At 46.0% G+C, this 22,148-nt stretch overlaps 1 protein-coding gene across 4 annotated transcripts in view; it reads right to left on the bottom strand.

Annotated features, from left to right (window-relative positions):
- The window catches only part of LOC139260078 (fibronectin-like), a 107,024-nt gene extending 87,347 nt beyond the window's left edge, over positions 1-19,677 (bottom strand). For 3 of the 4 annotated variants that reach the window (XM_070876210.1, XM_070876212.1, XM_070876213.1), the window contains exons 1-11: positions 19,373-19,677; positions 17,348-17,476; positions 15,763-15,900; positions 13,592-13,723; positions 12,023-12,160; positions 10,968-11,123; positions 9,430-9,603; positions 7,420-7,596; positions 5,320-5,502; positions 4,215-4,367; positions 154-282 (exon numbers count right to left, since the gene is read on the bottom strand). In XM_070876210.1, coding sequence (XP_070732311.1) covers positions 154-282; positions 4,215-4,367; positions 5,320-5,502; positions 7,420-7,596; positions 9,430-9,603; positions 10,968-11,123; positions 12,023-12,160; positions 13,592-13,723; positions 15,763-15,900; positions 17,348-17,476; positions 19,373-19,490 — 1,627 coding nt within the window. In that variant the 5' untranslated portion in view covers positions 19,491-19,677. The remainder of the gene's footprint in view (positions 1-153; positions 283-4,214; positions 4,368-5,319; positions 5,503-7,419; positions 7,597-9,429; positions 9,604-10,967; positions 11,124-12,022; positions 12,161-13,591; positions 13,724-15,762; positions 15,901-17,347; positions 17,477-19,372) is intronic. The other variant, XM_070876211.1, reaches the window with a different exon arrangement.
- Between the last annotated feature and the right edge of the window lie 2,471 nt (positions 19,678-22,148).

Genomic DNA, 22,148 nt, shown 5'->3' with positions numbered 1-22,148 from the left:
CCAAAATCATCCTACACTGGCCAATGCTCCGGGCTGGATTCAAAACCAGGTTCAAGAGGCCCTAGACCAGAGTCTAACCCCAGCTCTAGACCAGCCAGGACATTCGTCAACCACTCTCGTCGACTAAAACAATTTTAAAGTGTGAAAACTTACCAATGGCGTCACACTTCCATCGCCCTCTGCCTTGGCCAAAGCAGGTGCAGTTCATCTCGTGTCCCTCATTGTGCTGTTTGTGGAAGGTTTGGTTCACTTCGTATGTTGTTCCGTCCACCACGCACTGATCTGTGAGCAAAAGATGACAGGCTGATCCCTGGCGAGTTCCATCAAATCTACAGCACAGGAATAGGCCATTCAGCCCAGCTAGTTTATGCTCCACATGAGCCTCCTCCCACCCCGCTTCATCTCAGCATAACCTTCTATTTCTGTCTCCCTCATATGTTTATCTAGCTTTCCCTTAAATGCATTATTGCTACTTGCCTGAGCTACTCCATGTGGTAGCGAGTTCCAAATTTTAACCGCTCTCTGGGTAACTATGTTTCTCCTGAATTCCCTATTGGATTTATTAATGACTATCTTATGATCCCTAGTTTTGGACTCCCCACAAGTGGAAACATCTTCTCTATGTCTACCCTACCTAACCCTTTCATAAGGCTTACCTCTCAGAAGTCTCTTTTCTAAAAGAAAAATTGCCCCAGTTGGTTCAATCTTTCTTGATAGTTATAACTTCTCAGTTCTGGTAATATTGTTATGAATCTTTTTTGCATCTTCTCCAGTGCCTCTGTATTCTTTTTATAATAGAGACCAGAACTTTTCGCAGTACTCCAAGTGTGTTCTAACCAGGGTTCTGTATAAGTGTAACATAACTTCTCTTTTTGTAAATTCTGCCCCTCTAGAATTAGACCCCAGTGCTTTATTTGCTGTTTTATGGCCTTATTAACCTACATTGCTATTTTGTACGATTTGTGAATCTGTACCCCCCAAGTCCCTTTGCATCTCTACCCCATTTAGACTCTTAAGGGAAGACGTTCGGGAGAATTCCAGGAGGCGTTAACGGGGTACAAGCGACTTTTTGCCCGGGCGAGGCGCTCACTAAATTCCGCAGGAGTTTAGATGCGGTGGTAACTGGTAGCGCCCCGCTCGGCTGGTGATGATGACATCAACACTGTGCACAGCGACCCATTTTCGCCCCAGAGTGGAAATTCAGGAAGGTCCCCTGAAGCTGCGCCAGGCGATGCCAGCGACAGCTTCAGGGTATGCTGTAGGCCGCTCATAGGGCCGACTTACCGGTCATGGCCTGTTGCATGGTGGATCGCGGGTTCCGTACTGCGGTCTGGCAGCCCGGCACTTCACTTGAGTGCTGGGCTGATGCTACGGCAACCCGCTCCCCTGTGGTCCAGGTAGCGACCTGCAATGTCGGCCCTCCCGGATTCCTTCCAGCCTGCTCGCGTCCACAGAACAAGTGGAGCGTGTTATTTTGCGCCTTGTGGCTGTTACCGCCCCCAAACAGGGCGCTACGCAATTTCCCCAGCTTAGTATCCAAGGAGTATGTGACCTCTTTATTCTTCCTACCAAAATATATTACCTCACACTTATCTATCTATAATAATAAGTCATTTTATGTCTGTCCTGGGGCAAAGCAGGGCCGGGGGCTGGGAGCACGTGGTCTAGACTGAGTGACAGTTGCACTGACGAATGGGCGATCAGGGCCCACCTGGCCTCACAGCCAATCAGGGCAGGGAGCGATGGCACAAATTTTAAAAGTTTGATTAATGCTGGGTCTGCTCCAATGAGGAGGCGGCAGTGAATGCGGCGGGGCCAATGGGCCCAAGGAGCAGGTGGCGGGTGAGAGAGAGAGCAAGAGAGAAAGAGGGTGGAGGAGAGAGAGAGAGGGGGAGGGAGAGAGAGGGAAGAGGGAGGGAGGAAGGGGGAGAGAGGGAGGGGGAGAGAGAGGAAGGAAGGGGAAGAGGGGGAGGGAGGGAGAGGTTAGGAGGGGGAGGGAGAGAGAGGTTGGGAGGGAGAGGGAGGGTGGGAGGAGAGAGACAGAGAGAGATGGAGGGAGAGAAAGAGGAGAAAAGGAGGGGGAGTGAGGGAGGGAGAGTGATACAAAGATGGGTGGGAAAGAAAATTGTGAGGAGCACACAAAAAAATCGGCTAAGGGATATAGACACGCTAAGTGAGTGGGCAAAAATTTGGCAGATGGAGTATAATGTGGGAAAATGTGAGGTTATTTATCCACTGTGGCAGAAATAATAGTAAAGCAAATTATAATTTAAATGGAGAAAAATTGCAAAGTGCTACAGTACAGAGGGACCTGGGGGATTTTTGTGTATGAAACACAAAAAGTTATTATGCAGGTACAGCAAGTAACCACGAAGGCAAATGGAATGTTGGCCTTTATTGCAAGGGGGATAGAGTATAAAAGCAGAGAAGTCCTCCTACAACTATACAGGGTATTGGTGAGGCCACACCTGGAGTACCACGTACAGTTTTGGTCTCCGTATTTAAGGAAGGATATACTTGCATTGGAGGCTGTTCAGAGAAGGTTCACTAGGTTGATTCCTGAGATGAGGGGGTTGACTTATGAAGATAGGTTGAGTAGGATGAACCTATACACATTAGTGTTCAGAAGAATGAGAGGTGATCTTATTGAAACTTATAAGATGAGCGGGCTCGACAAGGTGGATGCAGAGACGACATTTCCACTCATAGGGGAAACTAAAACTAGGGGACATAGACTTAGAATAAGGGGCCGCCCATTTAAAACTGAGATGAGGAGAAATTTATTTTCTCAGAGCGTTATAAATCTATGAAATTCTATGCCCCAGAGCGCTGTGGAGGCTGGATCATTGAATATATTTAAGGCGGAGATAAGACAGATTTTCAAGCGATAAGAGAGTAAAGGGTTATGCTGAGGGGCAGGGAAGTGGAGCTGAGTCCATGATCAGATCAGCCATGATCTTACTGAATGGCGGAGCAGGCTCGAGGGGTCAAGTGGCCTGCTCCTATTTCTTATGAGAGAGAGAGGGAGAGAGAGGGAAAGTGAGAGAGAGGTCGAGAGGGAGAAAGAGGGGAGGGAGAGAGGGAAGCCGAGGGAGGGGGAGGGTGGGAGAGAGGGGAGGGATGGAGAGAGGGAAGGAGGACATCAGCGTTGATTCTATAGACGAAGAAGACAATAACAGTCTAAATAAGTACTGTTGCAATAAATATACTAACTTGACTGCAAATGTTTTGCAGGTCTCTGCTAGTATTGAAATTAATTTGCCAATTACACACATTAATGTCTTCTTGTATTTTGTCGCAGTTTTCCTCATAAATAACTATACCACCCGCGTGGTCTATATCAGCATTACTTTAATGCATTTGAACTCAAGTTCTATAACATAATCCTTCGAGAAATAGTGCTTGCTGCAGCATCTCTAAATGTTCTGTATCATTTACTTCTGTATTTGCTAGCACATTGGTTTTACTGCATTTAGGGGCATCTCTGAAATAAGGCACATTATTTTTAAACATATAATTACAATTAAATTAATTTCTTTCGCTCTGAATGCAGTTCCATACGCGCTGGCAGCCATTCCGCACCTGAGCCCCAAGCAGGCTGCGAGTGACCGGAAGAAAAAGAGATGCAGATACAGAGAGAGAGAGAGAGAGACAGAGACAGAGTCAGAGATAGACAGAGACGGTGAGAGAGACAGACAGGGAGCAAGAGACAGAGAGAGTGGCAGAGAGAGACAGTGAGAAAGACAGAGAGGGGGAGAGAGACAGAGAGAAAGAGACAGAGGCATAGAGAAAGAGACACAGAGAGAGAGGCACAGAGACTGTCACAGACAGACAGAGACACAGACAGACAGAGAGACTGTCACAGACAGACAGAGAGAGACACACAGAGACAGACAGACAGAGGGAGGCAGAGAGAGAGACAGAGACTGTCACAGACAGACAGAGAGACAACAGAGACACAGACAGACAGAGAGACTGTCACAGACAGACAGAGACAGACTGACAGAGAGACAGACAGACAGAGAGGGAGACAGAAACTGTCACAGACAGAGTCAGACAGACAGACAAAGACTGTCACAGACAGAGAGAGAGACAGACACACACACATACATATAAGCTCTTAATATGGTATCAAGCCCACAGCGATAGTCCATAGACAGCAAACAGAACATGGCATGAGTGGATTGGCTGCCGTTCGAACCGAGCAGACTGACCGCGAAGCTGAGTGTGTGCAATGCAGCTCCATTCGCCGCGGCCATTCCCGTTACAGGTGCATCTCATCATGTGGCCTTGGTCGTGGCGCTTGTCCCACTGGTCGCCAACGTGATACATGACCCCTTCCGGAGTGGTGCAGACCTCTTCGTGTTCTAGTAATAGGTGATGGGTGTAAGTGGCAAAGTCAGTATCAGGCTAAGTCTAAAGATAAGCGATAAGAGTTAGAGACAAAATCAAGTGTAATGATTCAAAATAATTAAGCATGCATTCATTCATTCATTCATTCACATTACACACATTTGAGAAGTGCACTGATATGGTTCATTGCATTATAATACTTCCCCTAAACTATGGACTTCAAATGACATTTTGCCAGCTAACATAGGAACAGGTGGAGGCCAGTCAGTATATTTAAGCTCAAATTAAATTTGGAACGCTTTTTTTAGTATGCAATATTCTTTTAGCATATTCTCTTGAGTATAGAAGATTAAGGGGTGATTGTATTGAGGTGATGATTAAAGGATTTGATAGGGTAGAGAAAGAGACATTTTTCCACTGGTCGGAGAGTCCAGAACAAGGGGGAAAACTTTAACCAGAGAGCCGGACCATTCAGGGTGATGTCAGGAAGCACTTCTTCACACAAAGGGCAGTGGAAATCTGGAACTCCTGCCCCAAAAAGCTGCTGAGACTGAGAGTCAATTCAAAATTTCAAAACTGAGATTGCTAAGATTTTTGTTCGGCAAGGGTATTAAGGGATATGGAACCAAGGCAGATAAATGGAGCTAAGATACAGATGAGCCATGAACTAACTGAATGGTGGTACAGGCTGGAGGAGCTGACTGGCCTCCACCTGTTCCTATGTTAGCTGGCAAAATTAACAATACATATTACAGTACGTTAGTTCATTCGATTCATTCACAAAAGATTCCCCCATGTGCCAGAGTCAGATTTTAACGGTCGTTATAGGGCCAACGAGACAAATTGTAACTCGTCAAGTTGACAGCCTCCATTGCTTTGCGACTCAGCCTGCTCTAAGTTACCATGATGACCGAGACCAGGAGGGAAAAGAATCAGTAAGAGGGGCTGGGGAGGTCTGAGCCATACCTGCCATTGGACAGAAGCCAAACTTCCCGTCGGCATCATAGTTAGCAGTTGTCCCGCACCACTTCATGTTATCCTTTCTGCCATCAGCTGTGCACTCGGTATAGTTTCGCATGTTGTACAGGTAGGGCAAGTGACACAACGCACCATTGGAGTTCCCTCCCCGGGTTTGCACCAATGAGGCTACTTGTAGCGAAAGGTGAACAAAAAATGAGGGGATAAAAAGTCAGTCGTTTCACAGTAGACATTTACTAAGAACAAATTTAAATGGCTAAGAACAGACTCCCATCTTCTCTCCCGTCCCTTCTCCCTGACCCAGCTCCTAACCAAAGAAAGTTTACTAGCCAGCGCGCCAGTTATATCTGGTACTGTATTCAACTGATGGGACTGCATTTAAAATGGGTTTTAAGAGTCATTATTGCAACATTTGTACCATGCTGCTGATTAAAAGTAGTTTATTAGCTGACAGACATTTGGTAGAAATAGGGTGTTACTAAAGGATTGCGGCCTACTCTGTAAAAAGGGCTTGAGGGTAAATTTTACAAATGTAGGTCTTGGGCCTAAACCCACACCTACCAAGAAGGGTGTGTTTGCAACCGAGTGTCCGCCATTCCTGTCTTATGAGTGCACAGTCGGAAAATTTATCCCATAGAAGTATGATTAAATCTTTCGCCTCCCCTTCCTGTCCTAAAACTCCTGCTGGAATAAATCTCTTACCGGACCATTCTTCACACGCATACAGTAAGCATTGACGAGCAATTCAACCACAGTGGGGGAAGGGAGGGGGGCATCACGGGCAAACCACTCCCACCATTCCTCCCCCACCCCCATCTTGCCCTCACCCCACAGACACTCACTTTTCCAGCAGTGGGTTAATAGATATCTATCACCCGACAATTCCAGGGCAAGGCACCATGGCACCTGAAAGCAGGCCCCAACTGCCATCATGACTGGGATCAGATAGTCCCAGCGTGGAACAGTTATCGTGGGGTGAGGGTGGACCTGCATGTCTGTGTGGTTTCCGACCCCCAACCAAGTGAGTTATCCGGTGTGTGGGGGTGGGAGGGCTCACATCACAGTTTGTGATTGAACTTTACAATAAAACAGGCAGAGGTAGTTGTAATGTATGCACCTGTGAGTATGCTCACAGGTTTGTAGAGCCGCCTGGAGAAGGTGGGGGTCCCCAATGGAGGGCTCTCTACGCAGGAGTCCTTCCTTTATTTATTGGGGACTTGGCCTGGAGGGTGTTGCACGGAGCAGTCCCATGCAATAGGTTTATAAGTCGGTTCACGGACTCCCAGGCCGCCTGCAATTTCTGCGACCTGGGAGAGTCTGTGTTCCATGTCTATGTTCAATGTGTGAGGTTGCAGCCCTAGTTTCATTGTTTAAAGGGGCTGCTCCTTGACTTTTGGCAGCACTTCAGTCTCACGCTCCTGATCTTTGGGCACCCTGTGCGGAGGGGAGCAGGTAGGTCGGAGGGCCTCCTCCTGGGAATGCTCCTGGGCATGACCAAGGGGGCCATTAACGGGTCCAGGCAGCGGGTGGTCGAAACAATCGTTCAGTCCGACTGCCTGCCTCTCTTCCGTGGTTACATTTACGCCAGGTTGTCCCTGGAGATGGAGTATGCAGTGTCCACCGGTATGCTTGCGGCCTTCCACGAGAGGTGGGCACCAGAGGGACTGGAGTGCATCATCACCACCAGCAACCAAATTTTCATTTGATTTTAGTTTCTGGTAAAGTTTAATTTGAAATTTGTGGGTTCTAGTGCCCTTGCCAAAAAGAGGCGCTTCATTTTACGTTATACTAAAATAGTTGTAGAGCTGTTGAATTGTGAGTGGCTTAGCCAGTCACATGATGTTCACAAGACTCAATAAAACCCCAGTCAGTTGGGTTTAGAGGATCCACAATGAGGCAGGTGGTTGTGAGCCTAGTGGATGAACTGGTAATGTGTAGTGTGATTGCTAAACCTTTGTTAATAAACCATCTAGTTCTTAATAGCAATGGGTTGCTATGAATGTTTAAGCAACTAATCCATGAAGCAAATGCATTACAGTAGTAATTGTGTTTAGAAAGATAGCTTCAGGGAAAGGCATCTTAACTTACAAGCCTGCTGGCTGCAGAAAGAGTAACTACGATCCCGGTTAAAGTCTGTGCTCGTACTGCACCACAACTTGCCGTCTTGTCGTCCTTCATTAGTGCAGGAGTGGTAAGTCTTGCCCATGAATGTGAACGGAAACATACACGGCTCTCCATTGGCATTTCCCCCGTAGGTCTGTGATGCTGGTTAACACAAAGAAATTAAAAAATAAAGAACATCCATTTCTATAGCGCCTTTCACAACATCAGGATGTCCCAAAGAGATGTACAGCCAATTGAGTACTTTTTGAAGTGTAGTCACTGTTATAATGTAGCAAACATGACAGCCAATTTGTGCACAGCAAGCTCCCACAAACACCAAAGTGATAATGAATGACCAGATAATCTGTTTTAGTGATGTTGATTCAGAGATATTAGCCAAGACACTGGGGATAACTCCCCTGCTCTTCTTCAAAATAGTGCCATGGGATTTTTTACGTCCACCTGAGAGGACAGACAGGGCCTCGGTTTAATGTCTCATCCAAAAGACAGCACCTCTGACAGTGCAGCACTCCCTCTGCATTGGCACTGGAATGTCAGCCTAGATTTTGTGCTCAAGTCTCTGGAGTGGGACTTGAACCCATGACGATCTAAGTGCTAAGCACTAAGCTACGGCTCGACACTATATGGGTCAAAAACATTACTAGATTGTATAGTACTATGCCCTCAGGTGATGGGAAAATAAGACATGGAGGCAGGGTGAAATTAGTCTCATGTAGGGAAGCATGGAGTAGGTTGTGAATGGCGCAGGGGGGCGAATGGGGCGGGAGGGGGCGAATGGACAGGTGTGAATGGGGCGGAGGGGGCAAATGGGGCGGGATGTGAATGGGGCGGGGTGTGAATGAGGCAAGACAGATTTCGGCCCCCCAAGGTCTCACAAACGCCAGTGGTAAATTTCCATCTGAACGCAAAGCGCTGCAGTGTACCCCACTGAAGAGTGATTAGTGTTCGGGAGTGTGAGAGATTCATGGCTGGACATGGCATGCCATCTCTGGGTGTATTACTGCGTTTAGTTAATATTTTTTTCCTGCAGTATATGCAATCTTTAACTCAAGCCAAAAGACTTAATTCTGCTGATGACCAGAGAGGTTTGTATCATGCCGGAATAATTAAAATTTGATCTCCAAAGGAGGAAAATGGTTGATATTAAACCAATTTGGACACTTGTGTTGTTACACCAAAACATTTCCATACTAAGACCCAAATAAGGGCCACTTGAGCTCATCCTCCCAGAATAACCAATTTTACCAATTGTAGTATCAAGTTGCTTCTTCCTGCTCCAGCTGCTGATCATCCTGCCAACTGCCCACATCTGGGAACTGGTGTCCTACTGTTTGAGAATGCAACTAATTGGCAGACTGATGACAGATCACGCAGCAGAGTGCGCAAAGGTCTTGGGCACATCTTGGTTAGAAAAAGAGCAACACTCAACCTCAAGTCCTGGAGCCCTGCACCAGCACCAGATCGTCTGCAGTCACTATTACAATGCTGAAAAGCAGCCATCTTCAAGTATTCATGTAATACCAACATACCTTAAGAATGTTTTAGTTGCTAAATATCATGACTCTTCAAACTTTTATGAACAAATTTTTACAGGCATCCCCACCCCCCCACTCCGCCACCTGTGTATGCACTCCCAAGACTTGTGCTTGGCACAAGACTGCTGACCACCGGGAATGTTAGATACTTGATGGGGAACATGTAGCCCTCAAACCCAGCAAGCCCCAGCCTGTGCTTCTGCACACTTCGAAACATTGCCCCTCTTCCCCCTCCCAACCTCGACCAGACTTGGGCCCGAGCTTGCCAACCATGCCAATGAACAGAACGGTAACCTGACAGGCATTCTGTAACAGCCAACAAGCCAAGAGAGCAAGTCACTTTTTAAGCAATGTAAAACTTAAAAGAACATACATGTGGTACTCACACTAGTGACTTATGTTGCTGCTGATCAGAGATGGCGTAGGCGCTAATACTTACACAATTCCCGGCAGCTCACACCATTACCCAGACAGGTACACAGCATACGTGTGCTGCCTTGCATTTTGATCCAATTCATCCCATCACTGTATAAAATACCACCGTCACTGACACACTGGGGTTGGGTTTGGTAAATGGCAGGATGCAGCTTGTGCGGTAGGTGAGAGCCAACATCTAGAAAAGAGGAATGAGATGAATATTTTTAATAGGTAATAAATATTTCCTCGTTTTTAAAAATTGAATACCCCAGAAAATATTCCAGATCTGAGCAGCAAAATGAGAGGCAGAACAAACCCATGGAATTGATTGAAATGTTGCAGGATCGCAAGTTATCACACTCACGAAGAGCCTTGGGGGCCAAAATTGCCCCCCAACTAAGATTAGGCGCACCGACTGTTCTTGAAGATTTTTTTCCGCCCCAATCCATGGGGCCTGCCTGCTTTTACATCCATTTTGAATTAATGGGGCAGGAAAATCAGGTGGACACCACACCCAGTATTCTGACCCGTGATGCTCGGAGGAGGATTTTAATTTCCTCAGTTCGGAGAATGGATTTAAAACAGTTATGATTGTACCTTATGGCCAATATTGCATGGGTGCAGTTTTTTTCCCTCAAGAACTAGTTATTTTGTAGATGTTTCCACTTATGGGGAATCCAAAACAATGGGCTATAAATATAAGATAGGCACTAATAAATCCATTAAGAAATTCAGGGTAAACTTCTTTACCCAGAGAGTGGTGAGAATGTGGAACTCGCTCCCACACGGAGTGGTTGAGATGAATAGCAGAGATGCTTTAAGGAGAAGTTAGATAGAGGAAAACCAAGTCTACATGTGGCCTAACTGATGGTCTTTAAATGTAAGATTTTAAAATATCCCACAAGGGCCACTGCTCCCCATCCCCCCACAAATTGCGACCTCGACCCACCACTCTGATCATCACCGTCGCACTCCCTCCCAATCCTCTGAGGCCCCTATCCTGGTTGCCCCCACCCCTCCTCCCACTATCCTGGTCACCATCCTCCTCCCCGTCTCTCCCAGGTGACACAGGAGCCCGATTTTCGAGTTTCTTACCTGGCATGCTGCCTAGTCACCCATTGGGTGTCCACAGCTCGCTGCCAGATGATAATGAGGCCTGAGGCCCAATATTAGGTGGGCCTCGGGCCTATGCATTCAGGTGCAGGGACTGTTTCCGCTCGAATTGCTAGGGATTGAGCTGTCCAGCTCTTTAATTATGTGAATAGGTTTAACATCAGTACAATAGATACGTAGAAGAGATTTCAAATCACTGTATTATCACTACATGAAATCACTAAAAGTTACGACACAGGTTAGCAAGGCCATAAAAAAAAGCACGAGGGTTTATTTCTCGAGGTATAGAATTGAAAAGTAGGGAAGTTATGCTAAACCTGTATCAAACCTTGGTTAGACCACACTTAGAGTACTGCCTGTTTCTGTGCCGTATATCCTATGTATTTGTGTTAAAACATGCCCTCATTTACAATAAGTGCTGATCCTCTGCCTGCAGCCCACACTTACCAACAGCCGATGCCAAAGATGCATGGCGTTCACATTCCCACACTCCGCGCCCTTTGCCAGTACAAGAACAGTGAAGTAGATTTCCCCGGCTGTCTGTCTTTGTCCAGGTGTCTCCAATTCTGTAGGACATCCGGTTATCCTGGTCATTGCACCGGTCTGTAACAGGTGGGGAAAGGAGCAATATTGTAACCACATTCAACACATTGTCAACACCTCAGGTGCTAAACAACAACTTGCATTTCTATAGCCCCTTTAACCTGGTAAAACATCCCAAACGCTTCACAGACAAAATTTGACACTGAGCCACATAAGGAGATATTACAACAGGTGACCAAAAGCTTGGTCAAAGAGGCAGGTTCTAAGGTGCATCTTAAAGGAGAGTGAGGTATGGAGAGGTTTAAGGAGGGAATTCCAGAGCTTAGGGCCTCGGCAGCTGAATGATGGAATGATGAAAATCGGGGATGCTCAAGAGACCAGAATTGGAGGAGCGCAGAGATCTCGGAAGGTTTAGGGCTGGACGAAGTTATCATATTGGACCCATAAACAGATTAACACATACAAGTGCATTGGTTGTGTATTTTTCATCTCCAATTTTGCCTTCGGAACATTAGTGGGCCATTCAGCCCCTTGAGCCTGATCCACCATTCAATTAGATCATGGCTGATCTGTATTTTAACTACCTACCCGCTTTGGTTCCATATCCCTTCATGCCCTTAACTAAGAAAAATCTATCAATCTCAGTTTTAAAATGTTCAATTGACTCCCAGCCTTTTGGGGTCGAGAGTTCCAGATGCCCAATGCTCTTTGTATGAAAAAAATGCTTCCTAACATCACCCTGAATGAACTAGCTTTAATGTTAAGGTCATGCTGTTCTGGGCTCTCCCACCAGAGGAAATAGTTTTTCACTATCTACCCCATCAACTCCCTTAATCATCTTAAATGCCTCAATTAGACAGATTGGATTTCATAAACAGCCAGTTCCACGCTCAATGGTTTAACTAAAAGTTCAAATCTAAGGGTCATAAGATCGCGCTAAAGGCAAAAGCTGAACCTACTCCGCGAACTGCACGTAATACGTCCACTGCCTTCTCCCAGACAGGTGCACTCCATCATCATCCAGCCTTGGTATGGCCTTTCCCAGGTCTCTCCAACCACATGGGTAGTCCCCGCAATATTGTCGTAGCATCGTTCCGCTGTATAAACACAAGGCGTACAATTAAGTTCTGAGGCAAGTTAAGACTTTCTTTTATCCATCTTTCTCTCCTTGTTGCTCCTCTTTTGGTGGCAGTGACTTTGCACTGATTCCATGGGTACTGGCTGCAGCTATCTATGTGCCTGAGCCTGGGCACTAAATGCCAATGGGTTATTCCACGACAGGGCAGTGTTAGCCATCCCAATCCTGTCCTCACCCAATGGCCACACACTAACGGAGGCTGTCCTTTGCCCTTTCCTGGGGACTGAAGCCAGTTCTAACAATCCTACTGACACCTGGACTGAAATCAGCAGAGAGCACGGATTGAACTCAGGTCCTTCCTGGCTCAAATGATGCATTGACTGGCTGAGCTATTGCATTTTAACCCCTTTTGCTATCAAACTGCATTCTCTTCACAGAAGGAAGTTTTCAATCTATAGTCTTTTTGCAAAGGAAGGAAAAAAACGACTTGCATTTATACACCTTTCACAATCTCACAACGTTCCAAAGTAGTTTTCAGCTAATTAAGTACTTTTTGAAGTACTGTTATAATGTAGAAAACACAGCAGCCAATTTGCGCACAACAAGCTCCCACAAATAGCAATGTGATAATGACCTAACAATCAGTTTTAGTGATGTTAGTTGAGGGATAAATATTGGCCAGGACACCAGGAAGAACTCCCCTGCTCTTTTTTGAAATACTGCCATGGGATCTTTTACATCCACTTGAGAGGATTTCAGTTTAACGTCTCATCTGAAAGTCGGCACCTCAGACACTCCCTCAGTACTGCACTGGAGTGTCATCTTAGATTATGTATTCAAGTCTCCGGAGTGGGGCTTGAACCTACAACCTTCTGACTTAAGAGTCGAGAGTTGCAGCACGAAACCACTGCTGACACTATGATTAAACCATCAGCAAAAAACAGACCTTCACCAACTAACACAAATAGCAGAAATACATAGGGACACTGATCCAGAAATAATGGCGGACTGCACAGTACTGGGAATGGGAAGGGCAGATTCATTCAGTGAGCTAGAGCTCTACTCCACTGGACAGTATGGTCCGTCATGTGGCCATCTAGCCTCCGCTGGACAATGTTGATCATCATATGGTCATCTGGCTCTCATCAGACAATGTTGTCCATCACATAGCCAGTTGGCCTGCTTTCTCACTGAAGGTATCCTGTCCCTATGTTTGAGTGTACCAGCCTATTCCAACCAGGCCACGCTGTTTGATATTGCAGAATTTAATCTGACCTCAGGGCTGACAGCAATCTTGCAATGAGATACAAGCAATTTGAAGGATCTCTTTTAAAGACTGAACCCTATCTTCAGCACAATAGTTTTGTACTGAAGGTCAACAAGCATTGTGCTATGAAAAGTAGAAAATGTGCTCATGCTCAAGTTTGGATTCTGATGCAGAACGGTCTACCTATTGGTTTGCAAGTCCACTCTCCTTTCCCATTTCCAAGGCAAACACACTCCAGCATGTGGCCACCTGTCTCATGGGGTCTCCGCCAGGTATCACCAATCTTATAGGACTGACCACCTTCATGGCAGCGATCTGAGAAACACAAGAGAACAACAAGTGTTGATTGACTTAAACTGTCCTTAAAGTTACATTCGCAGTTTGATCAGTTCTTCCTGGTTAGACTCCCACATTCCACGAGTGTTTCAGAAGTATTTATGTTCTTGCAAGACAGCGTTTTGGTCGATCTAATTGTGTAGAGTTTATGTCTTCGCTCTGATATAGACCTACTCCAAGGAAGAGACAGGGCAGTTGAACCATGTGAAAATGACCTGGGTTGGCCATGGAAGGGACATTTTCTGCTTTCAGGAATCAGCAGGCAAATGTCGGTGGGACAAGATGATGGAGGAGGAGCCCGGGAGATTGGGGGAGAAGCCCGGGGACCTTGGGGGAGGAACACACAAGGAGTTTGGAGAACGAGTCAGGGTGTCACTCGGAAGTAGAGACCGGGGGGGATTGGGCGAGGAGCCCTGGTGCGGTGGGAATGGGGAAGAGTCCGGGGGGAAAGGGGGACGAGCCCTGGGAGGAAAGGGGGAGGGGCCCAGGCAAGAAAGGGGGAGGAGCCCAGGGGATTGAGGGAGGTGGCCCACGGGAATGGGGAGGAGCCCTGGGGGAAAGAGGGAGGAGCCCTGTGGGGAAAGGGGGAGGATACTAGAGTATTGGTGGAGGAGCCCAGGTGGCGGGGAATGGGGAAGAGCCCTGGGGGGAAATGGGGAAGAGCCCTGGGGGGATTGAGGGAGGCGCCCCAGGGGAATGGGCAGGAGCCTGGGGGGAGTGGGGGAGGAGCCGCAGGGGAATCAGGAGGAGCCCTGGTGGAGGGAATTAGGGAAGAGCCTGGGAACTAAGGGGTGATTGGGGGAGAAGCCCCAGAATGGGAATTATTCCTGGAGAGGGTTGGGGTTTATAACAGGAGAGCGATGGGGTTCATTGTAAACAAACCCTCACATGTAAACTTCCTTTAATGGCTGGGGCTTGGTGCCAAGAGCCTTCTTAAAAATCAAAATTTGCTGCACCTATCCTAAGCTTGAAAGCGCAAAATTAGGCAGTCCCCCACTCCCCAAACAGATACGCCTCAACTTGGTGATGACAGAAGAAAATGTGATGAGAAAAATCCATTGGGCATCTGAACAGAGAACAGATCAAAAGATTCTGAAATGAATAGATCATAAAAAAGGATTTTGATGATAGGAAGCTGCAATGTAATTGGGATCTGGAACTTTCTCAGAATAGGGACATTTCTGTTCCCATCCCATCCAATCCCTGCAATACTAGGTAGGAAGAATAGAATAGAAAAGCAAAATATTATTTAAATGGAGAGACACTACAGAATGCTGCGGTACAGAGGGATCATGTCCTCATACATGAAACACAAAAAGTTAGTATGCAGGTACAGCAAGTGATTAGGAAGGCAAATGGAATGTTGGCCTTTATTGAATGGGGGATAGAGTATAAAAGTAGGGAAGTCCTGCTACAACTGTACAGGGCCTTGGTGAGACCACACCTGGAGTACTGCATACAGTTTTGGTCTCCGTATTTAAGGAAGGATATACTTGCATTGGAGGCAGTTCAGAGAAGGTTCACTAGGTTGATTCCTGGGATGAAGGTGTTGTCTTATGAGGAAAGGTTGAGCAGGTTGGGCCTATACTCATTGGAGTTTAGAAGAATGAGAGGTGATCTTATCGAAACAAAGAAGATAATGAGGGGGGAGATGCTGAGAGGATGTTTCCGCTTGTGGGCGAATCTAAAACTAGGGGACATAGTTTCAGAATAAGGAGTCGTCCATTTAAGACAGAGATGAGGAGGAATTTCTTCTCTCTGAGGGTCATGAATCTTTAGAATTCTCTACCCCAGAGAGCTGTGGAGGCTGTGTTATTGATTATATTTAAGGTGGAGATAGACAGATTTTTGAACTATAGGGGAGTCAAGGGTTATGGGGAACAGGCAGGAAAGTGGAGTTGAGGCCATGATCAGATCAACCATGATCTTTGAATGGCAGAGCAGGCTCAAGGGGCTGTTGGGGCTACTGCTCCTATTTCTTATGCTCTTATGTGATGCTCGGCACTCATTTTCCTTACTTGCAATGGTACAGCTGATCCTTCCTCGGCCAGCTCCGATACAGGTGCAGTCCCAAATCATGCCATCCTTGGGGCGTTCCCAGGTATCACCAACATGTTGCCTGTTCCCAGTGTACTGGTCGAAGCATATCTCTTCAACTGCACCAATCAAAACACAGTCAAGGTCAGCTGATTAAACCCATCCTCTTGAAGGTCCTTTCATCTGAGAAGTGACTCTCTGTTTTCCCCCTTCGCTCCCCACTCTCACCAAAATGTTTCTTCCTCTCCTCTCCCGAGGGGTACAATACCTAGACACTAGCAGTCCTCTGGATCCCGACCCATTCTCAATGAGCTTAGCCTATGAGTGCAGGCCTGTTCCACACCTTGACATCAAGCCAATCAGGTGTGCTGAGGTGAGCTGTACTGTTTCCCCAGCTGAGATAAGCAAACTTAGCATAGGCTGGAGTCAAACCTGGAACTTGTGAGGGCTATGACCCTCACCCACTCTGCTACTGGGGGAGCTGTGACAACATCTGGTCTGTTGTACAGTGGAAGGACGTAAAAGGTTGCTTCAGACATCAGAAAGAAATAACTTGCATTTCTACAGTGCCATTCACGACCTCAGGACATCCCAAAGCACTTGACAACCAATGAAGTTTTTTTGAAGTGTAGTCACTGTTGTAATGTAGGAAACATGGTGACCAATTTGCACACCGCAAGCTCCCACAAACAGCATTAACCAGATAATCTGTTTTAGTGATGATTATTAAAGGATAAATATTGGCCAGGACACTGGGAGAATTCCCCTGCTCTTTTTGGACAATGTTCATGGGCAATGTTCCTTTTAACTTGGTGGGTGCACGGCCACTTTAAGGGGCTGCACAGCCCATTCCAAATGCTGCACAGGTGCGGTTTTTCCTATTTAAAAGCCAGTGAGCTGGCTGCGAGGGAGCTGCAGGGTACTTTTTTTTAATATACACCTGAGAAGGCAGACGTGTCCTCGGTTTAAGATCTCATCCAAAAAACTTATCCTACAATGCGAGCCTAGATTTTGTGCTCAAGTGGGAATTAAACTCACAACCTTTTGCAAAGCTGCAGGTATATTTAAAATGTCTCCCCAATTACAATATTCTATTTATTTCATCAACAATATCAGCTAAACGTTCCTTCAAAATAGAGAAAATAACCGACATACTGGGACCGTACACTGGCACTATAACACACTGGCACTGTAACACACTGGCACTATAACACACTGGCACTGTAACACACTGGCACTATAACGCACTGGCACTGTAACGCACTGGCACTGTTACACACTGTAATAATACACTGGCACTGTAACACACTGACACTGTAATGCACTGGCACTGTTACACACTGGCATTGTTACACACTGGCACTGTAACGCACTGGCACTGTAACGCACTGAGACTGTAACACACTGGGACTGTAATACATTGGGACTGTACTTAAAACAAGCTGTAAAAATGGGAGGAAAAATGTATTGTTACATCTGTTGGGACTCTGCAGTTAGAGGTAGTGTTAGATGCCAAGATACATTACTTGGAGCCCAGTGATATTGGCTCCTTAATTGCTGACTTACCGTCAGGTTTCGATTCACAATTCCAGCCTCGACCTGCCCCGTAACAGGTACAGATCATCACCCGGCCCAGGTAAGTTCGCTCCCATTGCTGGTTGACCTGGTAAACCTTTCCATTGTCAAAACAATAATCTGAACAGAGAGAGGAAATACACACAGATGCATCAAATCAAATGTTTCCCAAAAGATCAAACCTATTATAAAATTAGAAGCACTCAGCAGATCAGTCAGTATCCATGGAGCGAACAGGCGAGATTGTGTGTCAGATGTGGACCCTTGGTTCATGAAGGGGCCATGCCTGAAACATTAACTCATCTTTTCTCTTCACTGATGCCTTTTCACAACAAATCCGTAAGGATTACACTGTTGTGTCCCAAACAGAAACCCAATTTACATCGTCATCCCTCCCACCCCACTCTTCTTTTTAAAGAGGCACAACTAATAAAGAAACATAACCATAAAATCAACTTTCAACAAAACATAAGGAACCTCATAAAATTAAATATTATTTTGCTTCACAGATACTGACTAATCTATTGAGTGTTTTCAGAATGCTCCCTTTCCCTTTCAAATTTCCACATCCACAAGTATCATTTTTATTTACTTCTATTTCAGGATTATATAATTTAAGCAATTTCTTCAGAAAGGCTCAAAAAACAATTTATTTCTCCTGGCCATATAACTTCCAGCTCATGGCCAATAGACATTTAAAAAGATAATATATTTCAGTGGGCTCTCCCCGCCCCTCACCACTACCTCGACCCTCTCCGATATCTCGGTGAGTAGCCAAGTCATAAGCTGTCTTTGAAGTTGTGTGTTTTAGGGAGCTGAGATGCAGCCCTCTCCCATCACAGGCAACAAAACCCCAGGGTAAACTTGCTCTTAGGATCCGCCAGGTTTACTCCAGAGTTTGGGCTCCACTTGCACGAGGCCAGTTTGACACCCACGCATCGAACCCCGATATAAATAAAAGCAAGTGTGTGTAAATCAGGGCAGATCCGTGGGTTCGATCCCAAGACTGTAACAAGTCACATGTGAGCTATGCGAGTGGGTGGGAGGGGGTCTACAATCACCGAGTTTAGGAAGGGGACAGCGACGGCTGCTGATCCCGAATCCAGCTACCCCAGCGGATGCACCACCAACGGGATGGGACTTGGGTGTGATGGCCTATGTAGTCGAATAGCCGGTCAAGATTCAGGGTCAAAAGCTTACACGTGTGGGATGGCTCCTTGGGCGAGGCAGCAAACAGACTCGCAACATGAAAGTTTGTTCATCGGATTCTTAGCCAAATTAGCAGGTTTAAGATTACAATAACCCCCCCATGAAGAACGGAAAGATGCAATTGTACCAAAAAACTGCTAAATATCGCATTTGATATTGAGATTTGAAATGTACACAGAATATGCTGGAAACACTCCACAGGTTAGGAAACATCTGTGGAGAGAGGGAAAGGTCGGTCGATGGTCCTTTGTCAAAGAGTGTCCTTAAAATGTGCAGTGGAAACTTAAATATGGTTGAAATTATAGAGGGGGGTTCAGAGTGTAATGTTTAACTTTCTGTAGCAGGGATAAATTCTTGCAACCCCAAAGGAAACACATAGGCTGATGAACAAGACCCAGCCACATGCATGTTGCATTAACCCCTTGTGCTGTGCGCTCCAGTTTCTGCTCGGAATTAACTCTGGAAATAAACAGCGCAGGAGGCCATTCGGCCCCTCGTGTTTTGTGCCGGCTCTTTGAAAGAGCTATTTTAATAATACACTCGGTCAAATTATTCACCTCATTTACTACATGAATAAAAATTGATTTACTCCAAATCCACCCCGGGAGGCATTTCAAACACGATATAGCCATTTATAAATGTAGGGTTGATTTATCAAACAGCGGTCTTCTCAAACTGTGCAACATAACAAAAGTTAACGGGATACATGTTTAGCAAACCTTGCAAAGGGGTTTTATATACAAGTTTAGAACACGCTTCAGAGGGTTTGTAATAAAAGTTTAATGGAACTTTTTTTTGAACACTTACTTTGGTTCTGGGTAGCTCCATCGTACGGGTTCTGGGCTTGCCTCTTATCCTTGGTGCTCTGGCCGCTGGCTGCGCTCAGACACACGGCCAGTAGTAACAGGAGTGTGGAGTGGCGCATTCTCCCAGCACCGTCCGCCTTTACAGCAGTCAGGATGCTCTCTGTCCCCCTCTGTTCAAAGGAGCGGAGAGACAGCGGGCACTGGCACGGGAGGTGCTATGCAAGGGCAGACAGAGATAGAGGGTGGCAAAGGAACCAATACCAACCACCTCTCACTACACCTCTAGCCAGTGAGTGAACGAGTGGCTGCCTCTCCAGCCCCCTTTATAACATTCTCCACCCCACCAGCCAGGGAGGATGGGTGGAGCCTTGGGGGTGAGTTAGGGAGGGATTTGCACTGGGGCCACATCAATAATATTTACAAGTCTGCCTCTGACATCACTGGAGAAATTATTAGGACTTTGTGAAAAAAAGCTGTTCAGACACTGATCAGACACAAGGCGTCTCTCTTAAAGGAGCACTGCATCCTTCAGACAACCCCCATTTGACAAGAACCATCTGCAAATTTAAAAAATCAGTCATTATATAAAATGAATCACTGTCAGTCTGCAAAGAGAATTAATATCTATATATATTACAAAACAGATTTAATTTAACTCAGATTCTTGCCAGCTCATTACTGGGAAGCGTTGAAAGAATATTTTTTTTCAGATAAGCCTAAAATGGGCGCCTTATATCAGCAGTTCTGTTCTGAGTGTGCGCTTGAATCTCAATCGACCAACAAGAGTTGCAGCAAGTCTGTAAACCGCTCCAACATCACCAAAAGACGGTTAATTTAGTTTTAGAGCAGCTCCAAACTCTCAAAAAAAACTTGATCAGATGTGCACAGTTTGCAGAATGAACACATAAATATCAAGTACATATTTGTGCAACATGTATGCAAATCTGTTAACAGTCTTTTCCGTGAGACTTTTCTATAAACTTGCTTTCTGAAAACGGTTCTTGGTGGGGTGGGGAGCTGGAGACAAAAGGGTGGAAGGTTGGGGGAGGGGGTTGCAGACAGGAGGCGAGACAGACTGGGGTTTCATACTGAACTAGTAACAGCTTTCCCGCCGCTTACGTGCACTAGGCGCTCACTATTAGGAAGTGTGAGCCAGACACCGAATCAATAAACTCACTCTCCTAATACTTGCACTCTTTAAAAAAAATAAGTAGGGTTTAGGACCGGTTTTTTCTTGTTGCACTTCCATATGATTTTGATGCACAGTGAGGGAAGCCTGATTCGAAACACTTTATTAAACAATCACCTTATGCATCAAGTCCCAGCCGGACTGAAACCAGCATCAGCCCAAATACAGTCTGAAATAAAACAAACTCTTATATTGCAACAGTGACTACACTTCGATAGCACTTTATTGGCTGTAAAGCGCTTTGGGACGTCCCGAGGTCGTGAAAGGCGCAAGTTTTAACAGTGAGAAAGGATTTGGGACAATGGCACAAAATCAAGGTTGAGAACAATGTAACGCTGCGTGGGTCTCAGAGCAAAAAGAATATTAAGACAAGAACATCTGCAAAAGAAGGAACTACCTTTTATTTTATGTAAAAGGGACATCAACATATATCAACACATCACAAAATACAGTGAAACCTATTGTGCTTTTTTAAAACCATCATTTTCTTTAAAAGAAGTAAACTGTCTTCGAGCACGGCTTTAGGTTGCAAGGGAGTTTTGAGTCTGATCTGTGCTTGTAAGTCTAATGTCAGCACTTCAGTATGTGATTGCGTTTCTTGATAAGGGAGAGGAGACGCCGCTTGTTTATCGGTTAATCGGAGGACAACATTGCGAAAGTATTGAATGGTGTGTAGTTCCTGTGCGGGAATACTCTCCCAAAAGACTGGTTGGAAAGACTCAGTGAGACTCTCCCTCCCCCCATCTAGCCAAAGAAATCTGCCCTGTCAGAAAAGCACAAGCCCCTTGCAACTAAATACCCAGATTTACCCGGCAAAGTCTTGGTTTAAATATGAAACAAAAAGTATCACTTATTAACGATCTGAATTTTGTATGTACATCTTTAACAGAACTTCACACAACAGGCCCCCCCTCCCCCGCCAAACATCAATTTTAAATTAAATATTTATCAAGCAAAGTTTATTTATTGCACAACCATTCATTCGAACTGGTATGATTCCCAGCCATCCGAGCCAATTACCCGCCCTCCTGTATGGCTCACCTCCTGTATGGCTCAGAGGCCTGGACAATGTACAGAAGATACCTCAAGTCGCTGGAGATATATCACCAACGATGTCTCCGCAAGATCCTAAAAATCCCCGAGGACAGGCACACCAACATCACTGTCCTTGTCCAGGCTAACATCCCCAGCATTGAAGCACTGACTACACTCGATCAGCTTCACTGGGCAGGCCACATAGTTCGCATGTCAGACACGAGACTCCCAAAGCAAGTGCTCTATGCGGAGCTCCTTCATGGCAAATGGTGGGCAACCTCAAAATCTCCCTGATAAAGTGCGACATCACCACTGACACCAGAGACCTAAGTGGAGAAAGTGCATTCGGGAGGGCGTTGAGCACTTCACGTCTCAATGCCAAGAGCGTGCAGAGGTCAAGCGCAGGCAGCAGAAGAAGAATGCGACAAACCAGTCTGACCCACCCCTTCCCTCAACGACTGTAAGACTTGCCACTAGGGGCACACCTGTGGGAGACCTAAGAGTCACCTGTGCGCCCTGGGGCAGCGGGTATAAAAGGTGATTCACCATGCTG

This window comes from Pristiophorus japonicus, chromosome 3 (assembly GCF_044704955.1).
Source record: "Pristiophorus japonicus isolate sPriJap1 chromosome 3, sPriJap1.hap1, whole genome shotgun sequence".
Lineage (NCBI taxonomy): Eukaryota > Metazoa > Chordata > Chondrichthyes > Pristiophoridae > Pristiophorus > Pristiophorus japonicus.
The sequence above is the reverse complement of the archived record's forward strand: the minus strand, read 5'-3'. Positions and strand labels throughout refer to the sequence as shown.